The 22,192-nt window shown below is 43.7% G+C and overlaps 1 protein-coding gene across 1 annotated transcript in view; it reads right to left on the bottom strand.

Annotated features, from left to right (window-relative positions):
* Positions 1–17,671: 17,671 nt before the first annotated feature.
* Positions 17,672–22,192, bottom strand: part of HS6ST1 (heparan sulfate 6-O-sulfotransferase 1) — a 188,287-nt gene continuing 183,766 nt past the window's right edge. The window contains exon 2 of the mRNA XM_066326058.1: positions 17,672–18,626. Within this exon, the coding sequence (XP_066182155.1) occupies positions 17,918–18,626 (709 nt within the window). The 3' untranslated portion in view covers positions 17,672–17,917. The remainder of the gene's footprint in view (positions 18,627–22,192) is intronic.

Here is a 22,192-nt window from a genome sequence, read left to right as displayed (position 1 = left end):
CATCAGGCCACACTGACCAAGTTTTTCAGACAATATGGAGATGGATTCAGGATCTCATTCTCAGTTCTAACTTGCCCTCTCTTCCCTCCCTGGCAGGCCAGATTCCCATGGCTCTGTGCACCTGAGTGCTTCAGGTGATGCCTTGGGATTTTAGCTTTCATATTTTTCATCTATATATTTTTCATCTGTATAGCATCTATCTAATCCTGCAATTCTTTAGTGTAGAACTCTAAACTCCATACACAGTGTGAGCTGCTGTCCTCACATTTTGGTCAGAAAAAACAATTCCCCTCCAGGCCTGGGAATCAAGGACACCTCACTGCCTCAGGCCCTGAGAAATGTAAACAAAAGTGAGTTAGAGGGGAGCAAACTTGGGCTAAATGATGACTTCATTACCTGAAGTAATTGGAAGATTAACTCAAATGAACTGTATGATTAACTCCCATACTAAAATGAACCAAACCTATAAAAGATGAAAACCTGTGACCTGTTGTCCATTTTTGGGTGTTGCCCCTTATGCAGATGTCCAGAACTTCTTTCCTCTTTGCTCACTCACTGTGTCTGATAGGACAGGGTTAAAAATTAAAAATGATTTCTGCAGCTGCAAAGCTGGGGAATAGAACCTCAGCTTCACTGCAGCCAGGATGTGGCTTCATGCTGTTGTTTTAACCAAATCAAGGATAACTTTGCCTGGGTAATCAGGGGAGAAGGGGGGATGAGAATGATTTGTACTTAGGCCTATGTATCTTAGAAATAAAACTGTTCTCTACTGGGTTGGGTGAAACTGTACCTAATCATCATGTGATAGATGATGTAATTGTAACGATTGTTGGTAGCTGAATGTGATTATCTTAAACCAGAATCCTGAGAATCACAAGGGAAGATATTTACCAAAATTCATGCTTGGGTGTATACAATAAAACAATAGAGGCCTAATGATTAACACAGAGTTGTATAACAAAAGGGTATAAGACTGTACACCTTTTGAGCCCTCGTTGGAGTTGGATTTGAGTCTGTACCCCAACTCCCAGAGCTCTTCAATAAAGCACCACATATAATCATTCCATGATGATGTGTTTCCCATGTTGACAGGTCCACACAAGGGGTGCAGCCTTGTACCTTTTAGGTTTGGTGGGTCTGAACTCAAGCAGAAGCGTGGCCAGTGGTGTGGAAGGAAGGAGGACTCTCACGTGGGTTCAGCTCAGGTTTATTGCCCCCAGGAAGCCCACCTGAAAAGTGGGGTCCTGGGCTTTGGGTTTCAGCTTGAGTACAGGGGGTGTGGAAAGGGGCAGGGGGCAATCTACAGCCAATCCCAGGCAGGATGGGAGTGACCAGAACAAGGAGACAATTAGCAGGACATCTACATAATAGAGGGCAGAGAAGTCATGGGCTCAGCCAATCACCCCAGCCTCCCACCAGAGCCTGGGCAGGGTGCCAGGGAGATGGGCAGGACCCACAACTAAGGAAAAACCAAAGAGGGGTTTTTACAAGGGGTAGGTAGAACAAATCATTTTACAAAAATTTGGTAACCTAAATTTCACACCCCAACAGCCCCTGGGTGGGTTTGTCTGCCCTAACTGTACCTGAAGGCCCTTCAATACATAGAACTGCTTTTTATTCCCTTGATTCTGTCTGGCCTCTGTTTTTAGGTAGCCCAAAAAGGCATCACAGGAGCAGTGTCACAGTTGCTCAGCAGCTCACGGATGGGCAGACAGCCTTCCAGACAGGTCACTTACTCCAGCTACCTTTAAACACTCTTTTCCTTTTTCCTCCTCCCTCTTTTTTTCCAGAGCAGAGTTGTTTTGCTGCCTCTGGGGCTGAAGGGCAGGGAGGCAGCCATGCATGCACACATCCAGCAGCTAACTGTGCGTGATTCCCTCTGGCACTCCTGTCAGGACTCTGGTGTTTGCATCCATGAGATGTCACTCTGGGAAAGGTTCTTACACCTGTTCCAAGCCCCTTCAGAATTCACAACCAAGAAATAGTCATTACAACCCAAAAGTCTTTTCATTTCAATTCTCATTCCTGGCTGATTTTTTTCTTTTTTTTGAGAGGAGCCCGAGATAAAGTTGGCTGTGCTCTTCCACAACAATACATGAAGATTTCTAAAAAAATGAAAAATATTAAAAGTCCTTCAGCAAAGTGCATCAACTCTCCCTGGCCTCAGAAAACACAGTTTATCACACTGCTCTCTCAGAGCAGCAATCTACAAACTCCTCCTGTGGGAAATTCCCTGACCTGGAAAGGAGATTCCTCCTTGGAGTTCCAACCAGAGCAGATCACTTTCCTTCTCACCAGCACACTTCTGAACAGAGAAGCATGAGCAATTCTCATCTCTCTTTTCCTTTTTAAGCATGTTTGAGCAGAATGCTTTTGAGGACTGAACACAAGCCTCTGTGTTTTCAAGTCTGGCAACAAACAGCAGGCACTAATAAATACTTCCTCAGGCCTTCCAGGGGGAAGCCCTGAATTACATTTGTGAGCCTTCAGCAGGAACAGCTTCACGTGAAGCTGGTGGAAATGCTCTCAAATGCATTTCACATTATGTCTCACCTGATCTATAGAGCAAGCAATGAGCCATAATTAAATATTCCACAAAACACATGAGCACTTGCTCATCACTCTGTGTGGAAGGAGGAGTTCCTACTCAGCTGTCACTTTTGAAATCAGGAACTGTCTAATCCTTACTTAAACCCTGACACCTTTTCTCTCCCACAAGAGAGGTTCATTCTGCTTTTCAGAAAATTCACTTATTTCCCTGATTTCTGTATGAACTTTTTCCAGGAGAGTCAATCTGGACTGGAAATTCCTTCAGTCCTGTGTGCTGGGCCAAGTCTCAAAGAGTAGAGCAGGGGGGTAATTAAAAGGAGTGGATAATTTTGACTGAAAGGTGACAAAACATGAGCTTTGAAGGGAGCAGGGAAGGATTAATCTGCAAGAAGCTGTGCTGTGATAGAAACCTTCAAATAAGCAGGTAGCTTGCAGCAGGATAACGTGCTGTTGAGTACCCTGGTCACTGTGCTGGACATGCTGGTAGCTGCACAGTTTGTGTAACAGAGCAGGTTCGTGGCCAATCTCTCCTCTCCCCTCTTGCAATTCAAAAACACCCCAGGTCTGGCTCCCCACACCTTCTCTCAGCAGTCACCAATGAGCATGACCACTGAAACCAGTCCACACCTGCACATGGGCTTGAATTCTCCAACAAAAACACGGAAGCTGTCTATCTTTTTTGCAGTTTTACAATTAAAGCTCTTGCTGCTGGGGCTGTCCCAACTTCTCAGTTTGATTTCTAGAGCCTCTCCTCTCCAGCTCTCCCCCAGCCATGCTGCCCTCTCATACCCATTCCCATATCCCTCAGCTTCCTCAGGCTCCCACCTTCTCCTTCCTTCCCTTCCCTCAACCCTTCCTCCTGTTCTGCATGGTATTCCAACTTGTTTCCCTCAAACTGTCCCCTGTCACATCCCACCCTCTGCCCAGCTAACAACATGCACCTTCTTTGAAGTCACTCAGGTTTCCTCCTGCCTTGCAAAAAAGCAGCTCAAACACACATTTTAAGAGCTGGTCCACGAATTTCTTTCTTCCAACTCACTAAAATCACATGATAATATTTATAAAACAGACAGCTGGATTTGGAGTAATTGTCCAACTATGCTATACCTGTTACCTTCCATTTCAGGATTTCAAAATTATGTAAAAATACAAAATTGAAATTCCCACATTCTTCACCAGCCCAATAAGCTTTCTATCCTCAGGGTACAGGAAATTCTCTGCTACCTAAGGATCAGAAAAAAAACCCAAACCAAACCAAATCATCAACCTCCCTCTCCCAAATGAGAAAACCTGCCAAATTGTGGCTGGAGAAGTGACCCCAGATCATTCTTGGCAAAGCTGCAGTGCACAACACTGCAGGCAGGAGACAGCAGCTCCAGCAAGGTGAGGACATTGGGGCTCTCCTCTAAATATCCCAATTCTCTTCCCTCTGTGATAAGCCCCGTGCTCCTCACCTGCAGGGATGGGTCAGTAAAATGTGTGATCCTAAAACCCCACAGCCCCTGCACTGCAGCACTGCTTTGGCACCTCCACTCCAAGAGCAGCAATTAGTGGTGCTCAAAATTCTCTTCTGTATTATCTTCTAATTATCTCCTAATCCCAGTAACTAGCATTCAGTCAGGTTTTCACATCTTCTATCTAGAGTGCCAATCAGACCTCATAATGTTCTGGGTCTAATTGCCTATGGAACTCTGTAGTAGTTGAAACTCCTGAAGCTGTAGTTTCAAATCTTTACTTGTATGAAATAAAGCAGAACCTTGGAAAGTTTTTACTCAAAGAAAAGAAACTAGTATTTTTTTACACCTATAAAGACTGTACCTCATAGCATGAGAAAGTTCTGAGGGCGGAGGCAGAACAGTCCATCTGGAGATAATATAAATCTGACAAGAGACAGAAATGTAGGATTAAAGATAGAACTTCACTATATTAGGAAAATGACTAATTAACTTGTGATTCATGCACCCTGATAGAGCTTGAGAGCCCCATCAGTGTCATCAAATAATTGTCCCCTCAAAATCATGGCTCATTGCCTCCTCTGTAGATAAGAAAACCTGATAGGGTAACTGGGCACTTCAACAGGGTGACAATAGTGTTAAGGAGGAATTCTGCATTTTTACATGCCCCAATCAGGCCAGTTTCAAAAATACTTTAAGGAAAATTTTTGAAGTTAGTAACATTCACTTTTTGGGGTAGGGGGACTAATATAAATATGCCAAGAGGCAGCTTTTATTTCTTCTCAATTAGACAAGACTGCAGGTCCTTACAGTGTTGACAGTGAGAAGCTTCTACCTTCCCTTCCCATTAAAACCACGGGTGATGCCAGAGCCCAGGGGTGAGGCAGAACCAATTCTCCTTTCTCATGGGCTGTGTTATGGGCCCTGAGGCAGGGCCTCACTGTGTTCTGTGGTTTTATGACACAAAGAGGGCACATTTGATGAAGCAGGATACAAACGCTGCAACGTGATGAATGAAAACCTGCAGCATTTATTATGCATCAAAAGCTCAGAAAAGGAAGGGTTTTGTTTTGCTTTTTTGTTGTTGTTGTTGTCATTGCTTTGGGGTTTTTTTCTGTTTGGGGTTTCTTTTTTTTTTCAAGAGTGAAACATCTCTACCAAGGGGAAACAACAGAGTTCTAAAACAAATGAAAAAAGCACACTGACCTCATTGGTCAGTGTTTTGAGCACATTTCAATGCAATTCTTTTTGCTACATACCACCACTTAATCTGAGGGACCTTAAATATGACAAGAAGAATAATTTGGCTGATGCTCAATGTTTAAATGGAAGCTCCCTGGCATGGCTGACGAGTCAGACATGCCTGTGGTTATCAAGATGGCAGAGAATTCGAGACAGAGTAAGGGAGAGGAGAGAGGGCAGTTAATCAAGGTGATCTTTCCATTTATTTTATCCTGGAGCATCTTCTCTGCCAGCACAAGAGCTTTAGGTTCCATCCTACCCTTGAAAAGTGTGACACAGTTTGGTGACTACCAGCTTGTCTGTCTTTATCCCTTTACACTCATCCTCTCCAACACTCATCTTCCAGTTCTCCAGAAATTTCAGCCACGGAAAATTGTGCCTTAATTACTGAAAATAGTATGTAAGTGAATAAATGGAAGTGCAGAAAGCATCAGACACCTTCCAGGCAAAGTCATTCCCATATGGGTCTGTGCCAGTAAAAAAGAAATTGCACATCAGTAGGAGAGGAAGGCTTGAGGGGAAAACACCACAGACAACTCAAAACCAGATTTTGGAGAGTGAGAAACACAGCTAAGTGCTTTTAATGCACAAAAGGCTGCTCTGGACTACCCGAGAAATGAATGACAGAGGCTATAAGGAACACACCACCTTCCCATCCAAGAAGACAACTGCCTCACTCTCCTGGTTTAGAGAATTTGGGAGAAAAGCCCCCAGTAAAGTCCCTCCGGGGAGCAGATCTAAATGGCCCCTCCCCCAGAGCTGGCTGAGAAAAGAACTTCTTTGGAGAAAAGTGAAAAGAGGTATTTATTGAACAAAGAAAGTGCCCACAAGCACAAAGACTGAGTAAGATGGAACAATAATAAACCTTTCTGTTCTGGAGTGAGATGCAGATAGATCAAGTCCTCACCGTGGTGTAGCCCAGGCCCTGGAGGGTGCCAGCCCTCAGTGCTCCTCTGGGTTTTCCACTCCAGAGCAGGTCTACACAGTCCAAAGAAAAGGAAAAAAAAAAAAAAACAGTCCAGGAAGCTTCTTTGCCTCAGCTAGCTAAACTAACTCAAAGCAAAAAAGATTTCTGTCCCGCTGCTGTCCATGCCTCAGCTGAACAACACCGTCCTAAGAAAGAAGAAGATGCAGAGGAGTGAACGCTGTTTTTAAAACAAACTCCACGCTGCTTCTTTGTCTGCTTCACGTTTAGAACCAGCCTTAAAGGCAGAGAACTCAATGCTGAGCACAAACCCAACAGATGGCTGGGGATAGAAGCATCACAAAGTCACCCCAGGACACTCACACCCTTTCACTGGCAGCTCCTGTGGGCTCTGGCCAGCCCAGACCTGCAGGACCCCTTCACAAAGAGTGAGGAAGGAAACTCTTGGGGAAGAGGAATCAGGGAAACCTTATAAATATGATTGCTTAGCAAAAGATTCTGAAAATATGAAACCTATAATCGAAATAGAAATGAAAGCTGACTTTGAGTTGTAGGATACTGAGTCTTAGTTACTATAGAACCTGAAAACAATGGTCTAGCTGAAGGAGAATCCCTTTGGATTGAACAATCCCTTTCTGCTGGCTGAGGGATCCAAAGGTCAATGTAGCAAAACAGAAGTTTAAAGAGTAGTTTCAGAGTTTAAAATATTACACAGTATGGTAATATAGTAGTTCTTACAGGCTGTATGTAGATTCTGTAGGATTTTGTGTCTTGTGTTGGTTGGTCACTGTTAAATTAGAATATTCATCACAAAAGGAGATATAATGTATTGTAACAAGGATCTCGCTCTCTTAACTCTCTTAACTCTTACCTCTCCCCTTAACTCTTACCCTTCCTCTTCCCCCTACTCTTGCTCTCTTCCCCTGCCCTTTGCTCTCTCGCTCCCTTCTCTCTCAGCTCTCTCCCTGCTGTTCTTTCTCCCTCTCTCTTTGGGACTCCCCTCCAGCCCAGGCTGGTGGCTGAAGGCAAGGCCCTTTTACCCACAACCCTGGCAATAAACTCATGTGTTCTAGAATATACAGGTCGGCAGAATTCCTTGTCCCAGCCGTCCGTGGATTCGCCTACAGGAAACAAATGGTTTTCACAAAGAAGCCACCAGAAAGAGGGGAAGAAATAACCCACTACCAAAAAGGTAAGACAGCTAATGAAATTCCCAAACGGAGAGAAAACAAACAAGGAAAAGGAATATGCTGATGTGGTTTGTAATTTTAGTCCTGCCACGGATGTTACAGGCACTGTGAATTGTAATTGCCTTTCCTTAACAGAGAGTTCTTTGCTCTTGTCGAGATGGGTAAAATACACACCACAGCAAGAAGAGGCCGAGAGCAGAAAGGCCCTAACAAGCAATTGCTAACCAATGGCAGATCAGTGGATGAGGAGACAGTGAAGCCTGTTGGGTTGGCATGCAAGCAGAAATCCTTATTTACTGCTGTCATTGTTCCTCCCCACACGGCCCCTGTGGGTGTGTGGGTTGATTTCCTTGTGAAAGTCCTTAAAAGTACATATCAAAACCCAGACAGCGTGCACACATGTGCAGAGCTTGGCTGGCAGGCCAGCAGCCAGCCCTGCTGCGGGACATCCCAAAAACACCCCCAGCACAAAGCTCAGCTGGGCCAGAGGCTTTGTCCACTGAGCTGGTCCCTGTAGATGTGTGCTTTCTTGGCAGAGCTGATCCTGGCTTTGTCCCTCCCTGGGACAAACTCGTACCTTTCACTGCCTGTGGCATGGCACAGCACACTGCATTCACCAGGACAGAGGCAGACAGGCACACAGCACAAATCTTCACTAAATTACCTCTAAATACCTCTAAAGAAGTAGATAATAAGAACAATAAAAATGTATTATAGATGATGTGTATTTTATATATTTAATATATTTTAATATATTATATAAATTATATACATTTATATAGCATATAATAAATAAGTATCTTAATGCAATAAAATTATTATTAATTAATGCCTATGCCTAGGCATAGGCCTATGCCATCAGGTTAAACACTGTGCCCTAAAAGTTACGGATGTCTTTCTCTAAGGGCAACAGGAACAAACAGAGATGAGGCTGTGGCCAGGAGGGCCAGGACTTTGATTTTGCACTTACCTTTGAGAAGCACTGGCAGTGCAGAGAAAACAACAGTATTCCAATAAACCCATGAAGAGCTGTGTGGCTGTTCTGCCCACTAAAATTCTGAATGGAGCAGGATGTCTCCCAGATTCCAGCTGCCATGGATGCCCTTGGAGTGCCAAACATCTCCTGCAAACTGACATCAGGAACCTGGTGGGGGGGTGAGTTTAGTTTCCCATGGAAAAGGGCCACCTTGGTAACATCAGCCAGGCTGCTCCTGTTGAAAGGTTTCTCCTCCAACAGGACCCATCTCCATTTTCAGCTCTGAAACAACGGAATGTTGGTCATTTTAGCTGCTTCAGAAGGCCTGACTGTTCTCAAACAGAACACTACATACCCTTAATTCTTGTATTTCTCGAGGAAAAACCTAACACCAGCAGATCCCTGAGTCCAGAAGGTTGCATACCTCTCCCAGCAGCACATTTTTCCAAGATCTAGGTTCTCCAGCCAGGGAGCAAAGCCTCCATTAATGAGCTCCAGCAGAAGCATGGCTTTAGCATTTCCAGTAACACAAAAGCAATGATCATTCACTCACCTTGTAAAATTTACAAATCCACATGAAGTTGTGGCTAATTGGGTTCAGTTTATAAATTCTCACTTAGCCTAGAAATATTTGATATTAAGGAAAGAAAAGAACATATGATCAGAGGAAACCAGTCCTGATGAGGGCTGCTGTAGAATGCAAAGCATATTAGCATTCACCAATTTGGCTGTGAGCTCTTGCTCAGAAAACAGTCTGGCACTAATAATCCAATCCCACAGAAAGGGCTCTACAGGAAAGTCATTTCCCATCTCACAAAGGCTGTATGATTTATATGTGTTGTCATTGCCTGTGCCAGAAAACTGATGATCACCACACACTCATTTGAGGCTCAGGTATCCAGCCTGAATTAACTAGATTAGGCCATATGGAATTTCTTTACCATTTACAGCACAACTGAGTATAACATTTGGTTTAAGTCAATAAGGAACTTTTAAATGGAATCCAGTAATAACCAGAATATGTTAAAGCCACTGGAATTAAATGCTCAGTATCTCTCAATATTACTCATTCATAGCACAAACATCTGGATTCCACAACCATAATCTGATAGAATACATTAGGGGGGAAGAAAAAAATAAATACATAAATAAGATTTAGGTCACTAAACATTTGCAAAGCACTGATACCCCTCCTCCATTCCCAGCTCCTAGAGGATAGGTGTTCAACTTTTCCCTTGTGTTGTTGGCTGGGTGTTGGTTAAGAAGCATCTCAATTCTGCAGCTCCCTGTGCAAAGGTCACAAGAGTCCTGAGTGAGACACAGCATGTCCTCCATCTCTGGGGACAAACCTTCTGTGAAGCAGGAACAGGAGTGGGCTAGAGTAAGGAAGGGACATGAAAGCCCTCAGGAGTAAAAAAGCTTATGAGAAGAGCATCACCAGAAAGAGAGAAATGAGTGAAGTCACTTTGGACTAAGAATTTCTAAGCCCTAACAAACACTAGCACAGACAAAATTCCTACTTGTGCTACAGTGGTCTGACCAATAAATAGATACTTACTCCTTTTAGGCTTAGAGAAGTTTGCAAAATGTGAACATGCATGATTTCTTGTAGAAGCCACTTACTTCCCAGATCAATTTAAGCAGACAGAAAAGCTTTCCCCACTTGAACCTCTGATTGCCTTAAGAGATACATAGCAATGATCTATTAAATCCTGCTCAATTAATGAACAGTTCATTGACTACACCCCCTTTATTTGAAGTTTATGAAATAATTGCTACAGTAAAACTCCAACTGCTTTACTGTTAAGCCCACAATATATTCTTCTGAGTTTATGCACAAACGTGCCTTGGTTTGCCCCTGTAGCAAAGAGGGCAGCTGATGTGCCCAAGTCAGCCATGAACATTTCCAGCTGCAGAAAGCCCATAATTTTATTTTATCTGTAAATAAGTTTATTTATATCCCCACTCTGAGCACCACTGAAGTACTGCATCACGAAGTGTTACAAACTGCAAGGTCCAGGACCCTCCTAAAATGTGTCCCCTTTGCAGAATCCACAGAAACATGCAGTCACCACCAGGTACACATTTAACTATCAAGGACCTACATCCCTCTTTCTGCTCTGTGACAAGGAAGAAGTCCAGCTTTACAAGGACCAACACATGAATCCTCAGAAAGGAAAAAAACAGAACCCGTACGACCCAAAGATCAATGTGGAAAAGCTTTGGCATTACAGTGTTAAAGCTGATTTTGCTTTTCCTTGTCCTCTGGACAGTGCCAAGAAAGGGATTATTAAAGAGTTAAAGTAGCTCTGTGTGAGTTTCTGAGCCAGAGAAACAAAACACAACCTCTGACAGGATCTCAACACCACCTCCTCTGAATGCAGCAGAGTCAGGATCAGCTTTTCCACTCAGCAAGAGCAGGCAGAACAGCCAGGGGTATTTATTGTTAGGGTAACAGCAGGATGCAAAGGAGGGCACTTCCCAACTAACCTGAGGCAGCACATCCCCCAGAGGCAGTGCTGGATAGTGTAGAATCCCCAGATAGAATAGAAACGGAACATTTTGCACACAAGAATAAAGAAACTGAGTATACTCATCAGTGTAACTAAGAGAAAACCCCCCAAAACTCTGAAGGTTATTCCCTCAGTATTTCCTCTGCTTCTTTTGACCCTCCTTCAAGCACTTATTCAGCTCCTTTCCCCTTCTGCAGTAGCAGAAGCTTCCCTTCCACCTGCTGCCTAGCTATCCTCCCTCTTCCTTCCTCCTCTCCTTTTCCTGGAGAAAAGGAAAAGCATGGAGAGCGAGAACCGTTTTAAAGGTGCTGTAGGAAGACCACGAGCAAATGAAAACATTTTACCTGCTCAGACTTCTTGCAGCAGAGCATCCTCTTGGCTTTTGGGGTGGTGAAGGAGGAGAAATAACTGCTACAGCAAAGCTCAAACTGCTTTACTGTTAAGCCCACAATATATTCTTCTGAGTTTATGCACAAACGTGCCTTGGTTTGCCCCTGTAGCAAAGAGGGGAGCTGATGTGCCCAAGTCAGCCATGAACATTTCCAGCTGCAGAAAGCCCATAATTTTATTTTACCTGTATATAAGTTTATTTATATCAGGGCTTTGAAACAGGAAGAGCAGAGCTCCCACCCAGCAAGAGTCTGTGCTGCACCTTGGCCATCACTCTGTCCAGAGAATTCTCCTGCAGGGTGTGAGAGCTGCTGGGCAGTGGCAGGAGCACAGGAGAGTGGCTGAACCGAGGTCTGTGCTTGTCCCCTCTCCTCACAGATGTTCTCCTGCCATTCACTCACCTGAGCCCTCCAGCAGCATCCTGCCTCTCTCCAGGTGTGAGCTGTGAGGATGCTTTGGTAAAATCACAGCTTTGCTCCTCACTACACTTGCATCAATGTCTCGCTGTTCTCACTCAGGATGCTTGTATCACCATCCTTGTACCATCACCCTCTTAACCTCAGCTCACTTTCTGTGCAAAACAGGCAAAACTGTGCAAAACTGTGCAAAACAGGCACGTGGCTCAGTTGTCACTGCAGAAGGTTTTCACACAGCAAAGTGCTTCTGAGCTTGAAACAAAAAAGTCCTGTTAATTATTCTGTAATATCTGGTGTAACAAATATTACACTCTACTTCTTGCCTGCAAATGTGTTCATTGCAGTGACTCTGAAAAAGAAAACTAAGAAGACTGTACAGTATAAAAGGCAATTTTTAGAAGATGACAGGTTCCATGAGGTTTTTTGCAATGTTTGCTCAAATGTAACAATGGGAAAGAACAGACTGCAGTCTCTGCTTGAATATTTCTTGTCCAGGAGTCTGTTTTTATAGCAGAAAACAAATACTCTCCATCAACTGCACTGGCAGCTTTATCTCTCTGTAATAAACAGGCAAGACATGTTACACTGAAACAGCATCCAAAGGCCAATGCAAGGACAACACATACAACAGATGCTCAGTTTTAGGGTTTATTTCATCTGCTAACATTCATCCTTGATCTAGACAAAAAAAAAACAATTAGATGATTTTTTAAAATTTTATTTTTCTTGTGGAAGAAAAAAACCTTTTAACACTTTTTGTAAGATGCTATAAATAAATATATAAAGCTTTAAGTGTTACTCGGCTCAAGTTAAACAGTTGCCTTTTATTTTTTTGTTGTTTTTAAGTTCCTGAAGTGGGGGGGAAAGTGCAAACCATACACATTCAGCCCAATGGAATGAGTCCAGCCACAATCACTTGGAGAGAAGCTGAATCTGTCTGATCTACAACATGGAGGATGGAAGGCAGTTGGGGGGACAGTCGTATTTTTTTACCCTCAGTCAAACAACTCCTAGAGGAACTGAGTTCCTTGGTGAGTTAAGCACACAGAAAAGGGGAGAGGAAGAAACAGAAAATCCTGCCTGCATTGCCCTTTCCCTGCTCTGTGCAGACTGTGCAGCAGAGGGAAGAAGAGACAACATAAGCAAACTCCCAGATGAATAGAAATGACAATGAAAACCAAAATCAGATAGCTGTAGGGATGGTGAGAAATCCTCTGCCTGTTGATGTTTGACTGGCAGACTACACATAAACACAGAGGAACTTCGTATTGAGAGACGATGGGGATTTTATCTTCTCCTCATGGAAAAAAAAAAAAAGAGATTAAGAGGGGCAATAAAAATAAGTTAAATCATATTCCAATATGTACAAAACAAATCATGCTCAGTAAACCTTTTGAATATAAAATTATTCATTATAGTACAACTCTCTCAATCCAGTCTCCAGAATTGACACCTGGGGAAATTGAATAGGGAGGGGGAATCGTGGGACTCATCTGCATATCTTGGTTTTCTTCAGCTTGCATGGCTAAGAATGACAGAGCTGGGACAACACAGGCTTTAACACCCATGTGCTTATCAGGGCTGCATTCACCTTGGCAGAATTCTCGTGGATGGGGTAAAACAAACAGCCATGGATAGCTGGGACTGTGTGCCCTGGCTCACCTGAGCTGCTGCACACTGACCTGGGCTATAAAGGCCTGGAATACTCCTGATCAGGCAGTGAATCCCCTGTTCACTTCTGCCTCTGGAACATGATCTGCTCATATTAGTGAATGTGAAAACAACAATCAAGAGAGAAGGCAGCCAGCCCTGTGATTTGAATCCAGCTGCATGCCAAGCTATAGCTCTGGGAATACAGTGTCAAGCACAGTTTGGGCGATGAATTCCTGTACTGCTACCCCTGTCTTGTGATGACTGCAAAGTCTGTGGGATAGGAGGGGGTCTGGGTGACTCTGAACACCAGTACAGAACACTGGAGATGCTTTTAAGCCCAAGATATGAAGCTCAGTCAGGCCCTGTGCTGTTATCATCACCTTCTGTAGCTGTCCACTGCCCTCTGTGAAGTGACTTGATGGGCTCAGAGGGAAAACCTCCCAGTTGTACTGCCACTGGGGAGTCTTGCCTTGGTCACACTCTCAGCACCTGCTCTAACAGGACAGCCCTGGGAGAGAGGATTCAAAACCTTATTGGAATCTTTTTTACGCTGCTTTCATTGTCATCCCAGTTTTGTAAGCAAGTAAGGGACTGTGGGGTACAAAAACATTAACTGAAGAGCTCCGCGTTTATTCCAAAATGTTTGGCATAAAGGGAGAAATTCAGACAAGCCAGAAATAAATTCACACTGATCCTTTGCTGGTTTTTCCTTTTTTTTGTTTATGACTTGTAACCCTGTGACAGGCTGGGCTGGCAACCTTACCAGTCAATCTTGCATTCTGTGACCTGGATAGGGTACAAGGGGGCACCTGACTGTCTGGAAAGCAAACTCCTACAACAGAGCTAACTAGGATGAGACAAACCAGCAAGAAAATGTTCTCTTCAGCAAAAACCCCCACCAAGCAGTGATGTTTACACTGTTCAGGTGACTAAAAGCAAATTCTTAGCCCTAAGATGTCACCAAGTCCATAAGAAGCAAGCCCAATCTTGCACCTGCCTGCACTGCTCCCAGCACTCTCCTCACCAGACCTGGATCATGGTGCACTGACACACCCCCTGAAGAAACACTTCAGTACATGAAGGTCTTGGTGTGTCTGGAAGTCACAGGAAAAAACGTTTGGGAAGAAAGGGGCAGATATTGAACAAAAACCTACTATCTGGCCACTACCTCTGCCAGAGTGCCTTAAAGCCATTGCTCTCCATTCATTTTAAAACTACACACACACACTTTTCATGTTATTGTAGCATCAAAATATCAGTCCTAAAAAGAAAAGAAATGGTACCACTTCAAAGTGTGGTACGTAGAAATCACAAAAAACTACATTCACATTATGTTAAAAAAGTTCCCTTGCACCCACTGAAGGAAGAAGATAGTGCCAGGTATGTCCTGCAACCCATGTTCTGGTACACAGCAGTTCAAATAAATTAACACATGGCTTACAGCCAGAAGCAGACCAGCACAGCAGCCAGGGTGAGGGATGGCTTTTGGGTGATTCTGTTCACTCTCATCACTCAGAATCTGTTTCAAAGTGCCCTGTACTTTCCATACCTCGCAGTACGCTTTCAGAGTCTGTAAATTTGTTACTCCCAGTGTAAAGGTGGAAAAGCTGAGGCGTTTCCTGGGTGCAGGATTTAAATCTAGAAACTTCTGCCCCAGTACTAAGTGAGGTCAGCCCTCCTTTTCTAATTGAAATGAAACTGTTAACCAAAGAAAGTTTTCAATATAATTTCGTTTCTTCTGCTTGCTACTGCAATACATCACAAAGAAAATGCTGGAACAAGGTCTTTTACTGACACATTTCTAAGGTCAGAGGCTGCTTCTGATTTAGACACCCCTGCAGACAGATTCATTAACATCCAGCTGGTTACTCAGAGCCTGTAACACAGGAACAGCTCAGGCAGACACAGCCTGCTCACAATGCTGGGCTGAATCACACACAGTCCCAGCAAACAGGGATGAGCTGCAGGAACCACTTGTGCGTTATGGATCCACGGCACAGGACACACCCTGAAAAGCTTTTGGGGAAAGGTGGGAACTGTGCAGGTACAACAGTTACTTTTTATCTCTGGTGTGCTGGTTTTGTGGGCAAACAGCCCGTGAAGTTGTATTTTTAAAATACAAATGCTTTCTTTAGTTACAGCAGATCGTGGAGGTGCTGGCAACTAGCAGACATAGCTTCTCCCAGTTTTGGAATTCAGAGATGAGCAAATGCACTCGTAACACCTTCTCTGCCCCCAAGCCAACCACCAAATACTGCTTCATTTTGCTTCCCAATTTCATCCCGGAGGAAATGCTTAGGGCCAGGCTACACTTTCCTGGGAAGAGGAGCCATTCTGTGGCAGAAGCACTGACACAGCCTTAAAGACATGGACACCACCAGCACACACTGGTACCAGCCAAGCGTGACAAGGGTGACAGTGTCCTGCTGTGCCTGCAGACAGCTGTGTGCTGTGCACTTTGCAGCAGCAGGATGCAGACCTGACCAAAATCCACCTGAAATCAACAGGAAGGACATCCTCTGACTCTGGTGGACTTTGGCTCAGGGCTGTAACAGGACTGTATTTGAGCCCTAAGTGCTCTTTGTATTTTCTCAAGTTTTTAGTTGTCTTTGCTCTCCAGGAGAAGACTGTCTCCAAAGGCAAGGCGTATGCCCCAGGATGTGCACATGAGAACAAAGAAGCCCATCCTTTGCAAAAACTCAGTCTGAACTTGAAACTGCTGGAAACAGTGCACAGAGGCAGAGAAGGAATTAAAATACAAACCAAGCAGCAGATCAGTGGATTTGTGTGATGGGAAAGGGATGTTGTAAAAACGACATGCTAAAGTTGAGTGCATCAGCTCTCTGCCTCTCTTCCAGTGATTTCAATGCCACACTTGATTTGCAGTTAACATGGCCTTTGAAAAATCAAATCATATTCCATTTGGCTCAGCGTTTACCCCAAACAATAGCTGGTTCAGGTCTTACAGGCTGAGTAATAACGGAGGGAGACATGAACCAGGCAAAAACTACTTCTTTTCCATGCTTCCAGCCAAAGAAGTGCTTACAACAGCAAAAAAAAAAATAAGCCATATTTTAATTTGATGAGTGGGAAGAGGAATTAGAGAAGTCGTTGTTCTGTGACTCACAAGTCAGTAAGCAAAACCTGGTTAGACTGTCCCCACACTAGAGGATTAAACTTACATGAGGCCCTAAAAACCAGCATTGAAAGAGAAAGACTTCTGCTTTGAGAGTGGTCTGAGACTAAAAAAACACTATCCATGATTCCCCTTTCCACTTTTATGAACACAGCTTGTTCATTTAAAGTAAGGGCTGCAGAACAGGCACCCTGCCAAAAGACAATGTGCACTGTCTCATAATTAATTCAGACCCATAGTCAGAAATTTTCACAGCTCTGGAAGAGAGCCCCATCCTGTTCCCACTTAAATAATTTCTAGTGACTTCACTGGAAGCAGGCTGATGCCCATTACCTCTTGATAAAAGCAAGTAAAAATAACTGAAATAATACAGCTAGAGTATGTCTGTATGCTTATTCTGGGTCACTATTTCACATAGCAACAAACAAAACAAAATCACCCCCTTGCCACATTCCCATTAATGACTTCTCATTTGCAGGGTCTGAATTTTATGTGGATTTATGAAGCAGTATTTAAATTTTTCTTCCTTTTTTTTTTTTTTTTTTTTTTTGAGTATGTAAGACAGGGTTTTCGTGTGCTGTTAACCCACAGTACTGATGGTGGCTTGTGTGGTAGTGGTGTAAGCTGACAGGATAACATGCGAGTGCAGGTTTGAGTCTATGCTGGCTTTCAGGTTTTGGGACCTGTCTGGGAAACAAATCTGGGAGTTTTGTGCATGAATTCCTTATTATTTTTGTGATGAAGCTCCGTATGTATATGCGATACCAGTGCAATGAATCAGAACCACTGTGTTAAGTACTTTTCCCAGGCCATAGTCAATTTGCTTTAATGTTTCTCATCCTCTAACTGGTTTTCTTCTTTTTTTTTTTTTTCTTTATGGTGCTCTACTTTCTGGCAGTGGCTGCCAGCTGAACTGCTGTGACTGCCTGTGTGCTCAGATCCCAGCCTGACAGGATGGCCCATCCTCAACTTAGTCACCATGAACAGTTACTGACAAACAGTGCAATGCTCATCCCACCTCCCCCATAACAAAAAACTGCTGTTTCCTTAGTTTTTAATTATGCATCTTTAGATCATTATGCTCAGGGGATAAACAGATGTTTTAAAATCCTACTTCTGCCATCTGTGTTCAAATTGCGAGGATAAGAAACATTCTTCTGTATTTGGCCTTACGAGTGGGTACCTGCATTTGTGTATTTTTTATCTCTGCATTAGAATGTTGACCCTTTTTTTATTTTTATGTATTTATTGATTTTTTTTTAAGAATCTCATCGGTCTTGTAAGAAACAGTAAAAAGACCCTATGCTTAAGGAAGCAATCTATCTTCTGTTTTACAGACTTGTTTTTAAATAAAATATTTTTTGTCTTTTTTTTGTTGTTGTTGTTTTGTTTTTTTTTTTCCTGTAATTTTACTTCCACGACCTCTGAATATGGAAACCCTAGAACGTCATTAATACAAAAGTCTGCCTAGGCTACCACTTCTCTATAATATGGCTCATGTAGTCCTCAGTGGGCAAACGTCCTTGCTCCTCGGTCTCTTCCTTGGGAAGCGCTTCGTTGGAGCGGTGGAGGAGCCTCTCCTCCCGGTTCTTTATCCTCTGCTCCATCCTCTCCAGCTGCCTTTTGTACTGGTAGCGCTGTTGGAAGAGGTCCTTTGCATAGTCATAGAGCTGCATGTCCAAGTCATTGAGCTCCTCGATCCTGCGGATGGTGTCGTTGTCCACCTCCACCCCGCCCGCCCGCGTGCTGTTGTACTGCATGAAGGGCCGGATGAACTTCAGGTTGAAAGTCCTCTCAAACAGGTACTGAGTCTTTCTCTGGAACTCTGTCAGGCCGAAGAAGGCCATGTCTTTGAGGTTTTTTTTGGCGCTCTCCAGCAGGATCTGCGCCCGCTTGTTCTCCGGGATGAAGGACATGTTGTAGCAGCCCACCAAGCTCAAGTCGGCCAACATCCTCACCTGACGGTTGTTGGCCAAATTGTAGGGGCAGTCCATGAACTCCTGCAGCGTGCAGCCCGACCAGTCCGTGCCCTCGTAGCACGAGGGCAGCTCTTCAGGAGTTGGTGTCCTGCCATCACACATGTGCAAGGAGGTCTTCCAAGTAGCTCCTCGCTGGACGTGACGCCACTCGCTGAGGTAACGAGACACGGGGTCTCTCAGCAGTGTGATGTAGTAAAATTTTCTACAAGGAGAAGAGAAAACAGAATAAATATTCTGCTAGTAACAGGACAGATGCTAGACAGGCAGAGATGTAGTGCAGACAGCAAAAGACCAAGACTAAACCAACATCCATGACATCATCCATTCCACTGTACTTGTGGGTTATCTGTTTTCTTGCAGTATCTCATGCAAAGCAGTTTGTGCAACATTAGACCTGTGTTTGCCTTCCTCATTTTAGCCTTGCCAAGTAGTAGCACCTTCACCAGGATGTCCATTCCCAGCAATAGACCACAAGGGCAGAACCAATCACCAGGACTGAACCTGACTACTGACTTTGGAGGGCAGCTGTGGCTCCTGGCAGTGCCTGGCCTTTCCCATCGGGCACTGTGTGCCTGCTGTGCCAGCCAGGACCTGTTCCAAAGGACAGCCCAGCAGCCCCTCTGTCTGTGAGCTGGGCCTGTCACTTCCACTCCACGCAGATGCTGATCAGGACACTCACTGCTTGATTGATCTGGCTGCTGAGCTGAAATTTGGGAGTCTGCAGTGAGTAGCAGGATAAAACCACAGGAACATAAAGGAAAAACAATGGGAAATCAGGAATGCAATATGCTTTGCAGGAAGAGAAGGCTGAGCTGACAACCAGAAATAATTTATTCCCATTTTAGTCAACCTGGTATTAAATCAAACAAACTTCAGACACACTTTTGACACGAGACTAAATAGAAGGAAAAAGCAAGGCTGCCAGGAAGAACACACATAATGACATGAGGCATTCTTGCTGTTCTAAGTATAATGAAGTCCCCAACAATACAAGCTGTCCCTAGAACTGAAAACATGACAGCTGTCTCTAACAGAGACCCTCTGGCTTCAGCCCACGAAGTTCTGGGATTGACAGAGATGGCAGCCTGCAACAGCCCTCTCCACGCAGAGGGAAATGATCCTTTTCTTCCCTAAATGCCAGCAGCGTGGGACTGAGGGCTCTTTGTGTGTCTAGAAGGAGAACACGAATACCTTCTCTGGTTCCTAAAGCTGGCATGTTCTTGCAGGGCACAGGGCTGTGTGACACTGTGCACACATGGAAGCCTTTGGCAGGGAACACACACACACAGCTGGAAGTGTTTCACACAGGGGTGCTGGAGGATTCATGTCCTCATCAGAAATGCATCTTCAGAACACTGCTAGGCTCATTGCCATGGTTCAGGAACACTGAAGGGAATGGCCATTGAGATGGCAGTGAACAGTATTTTGAGGAAAAAACAGTAAAAGTATTCTGTTTTGGATAATTTTAACACACATGTGTTCTCCTAGCACCTTCAGTATTATTCTTCCTGGTAGTAACTTAAATTTCTGCAATAAGAGCAATTTAATTTTAAAATAATACATCAAAGCCATTGTCTAGGAAGTCTCATATTAAGTAGTGTTTAGCTTCCAAATTAATTATAAACTTGCTGAAGGGCTGTTGCAAAGCAGTCAATTTTGATCCTTCCAACAATGGCAACAGGGGTCCACTCCAGCTCCAATTCCTCTCCTCATTTCTGCCTTTGTAACTAGGGCTGGTACAGACACTTGTTATTTTTGGAGACTATTCCATCTCTCTTCAACAGCAAAGGTATCTTGCTGTCTAATAATACTGTCCAGTACTGTCTGTGTACAGGGAGAGGGATGAAAAGGGGGGCAGACACTTTCCTTCAGTCCACCTCTTTCTTCTTCCTTTACCTTGCAGCCTGCAGTGATTCTAGTGCCCTGACTGAGAGGGAGGCAGCTGTAATTTATACTGACTGAGCTAAGAAACCTCCAGTAGATGGGATAAAATACAGCAGCAGGAAAGGAAAGGAAAGGAAAGGAAGGAAAGGAAAGGAAAGGAAAGGAAAGGAAAGGAAAGGAAAGGAAAGGAAAGGAAAGGAAAGGAAAGGAAGGAAAGGAAAGGAAAAGGAAAGGAAAGGAAAGGAAAGGAAAGGAAAGGAAAGGAAAGGAAAGGAAAGGAAAGGAAAGGAAAGGAAAGGAAAGGAAAGGAAAGGAAAGAAAGGAAAGGAAAGGAAAAGGAAAGGAAAGGAAGGAAAGGAAAGGAAAGGAAGGAAGGAAAGGAAAGGAATGGTAAAGGAATGGAAAGGAATGGAATGGAAAGGAATGGAATGGAAAGGAAAGGAAAGGAAAGGAAAGGAAAAGGAAAGGAAAAGGAAAGGGAAAGGAAAGGAAAAGGAAAGGAAAGGAAAGGAAAGGAAAGGAAAGGAGTGATGAATGCCAGATGTTCAATGACAGCCATTGGTGCTAAACGCTATCAGCAGCTTTTGACTTGTGAACTGCAGTGGACTTTTTGTTTTCACCAATGTAATCCAAAGGTTGCATTTTTCACTGAGGAGGTCAAAGCCATTTATTATTCTGTGGCTACAGAAGCAACTAGAAGGTTGCTTCTCCCTGATCCCTAAGATCAGGGATTCATTTGTGCATGAGGTATCCAGAGACAAAGGAGGAGCTGATCCCTGTCCTAACATACCACCTACACAAGTAAGGCTGGGGAAAAAAGGGAAGAATTGGTATCTTCATCTGGCAGACAGAGGAACCACAAATATTAAATTATGTGCATAAAGTAAAATACAAGTGTCAGAGTTGGCATGAATCTGGTTCCTGCAAGCCTGGGTCCAGCTTCTCTTCTCTCCCTCTGTTTAAACTTTAGGAGACTGTTAGTAAACCAGATTAGTCAATATCATATAAAGCTTCTGGAGTCATTGAAGCAGAGACATTGAACAAGACATGGACTGGAAAAAGTTTAAGGAGCAAGTACTTCTTTCTTCACACCTGCACTATAAGAGCTATTACCTTAATTGATGCAACATGCTGGTAAATATTTTATCAGGAGTGACCGTTCTCAAAGATTCATCTCAATGAATAGAAAGCACAGGAAAGTAAGTTGAAGTTTTTGAAATTCTACTGAATCCAATTTCCCCCTTTCCAGGTCTGTCACACAGAAAAGTGCTTGAAGGAAAGAGCACACCTCTTAACACAGAAATCAGATTTACCTCTGGAAACTGGAACCAGGCCCCTGGAAGTACTTAAGGAAGCTGCCCCAGTGGGGCAATAATAATAATAATAGTAATAGTAATAATAATAATACTAGTAGTAATAATAATAATAAATGAACACAAAATCAAACAAAAAAAGCCCCCTAACAAACAAAACTGAACAGAGGCTTTAAAGCAAAAGAATAGTTTTAACTGCCTAAGTTGAGATGCACCATGGACACAGTGAAAGTTATGCTCCCAAATTTGGATTTAGCTTTCTGGAAAGGTATTAGTTTCTGAGGAGCAGATTGCCTCAGCCCTCAGGCAAGTGAGCAGTCCACCTCCCAAGAGACTGAGACCTCAGGAGCCAGAGAGCTAAGCCACTTGGATATCAGAGGGATGACCGTGCAGGTGTTCACCCAAGGCACTTTAGATACTGAAGTTTCTGTTCTTGAAGTGTAACTTGGGCTTGCCCTTAAGTGTAGAGAAAAATCAGGTAACTGTAAAGCACTGTCCATTAGCAGTCAGAAGGCTGGGGGAATTCTGTTCCAGCATGGCTGAGAACACAGGCAATGCCACTTGTCAACAG

Source organism: Sylvia atricapilla, chromosome 10 (genome assembly GCF_009819655.1).
Source record: "Sylvia atricapilla isolate bSylAtr1 chromosome 10, bSylAtr1.pri, whole genome shotgun sequence".
Taxonomy (NCBI): domain Eukaryota; kingdom Metazoa; phylum Chordata; class Aves; order Passeriformes; family Sylviidae; genus Sylvia; species Sylvia atricapilla.
Note: the sequence above shows the minus strand (reverse complement) of the source record. Positions and strands in the feature narration are given on the sequence as shown.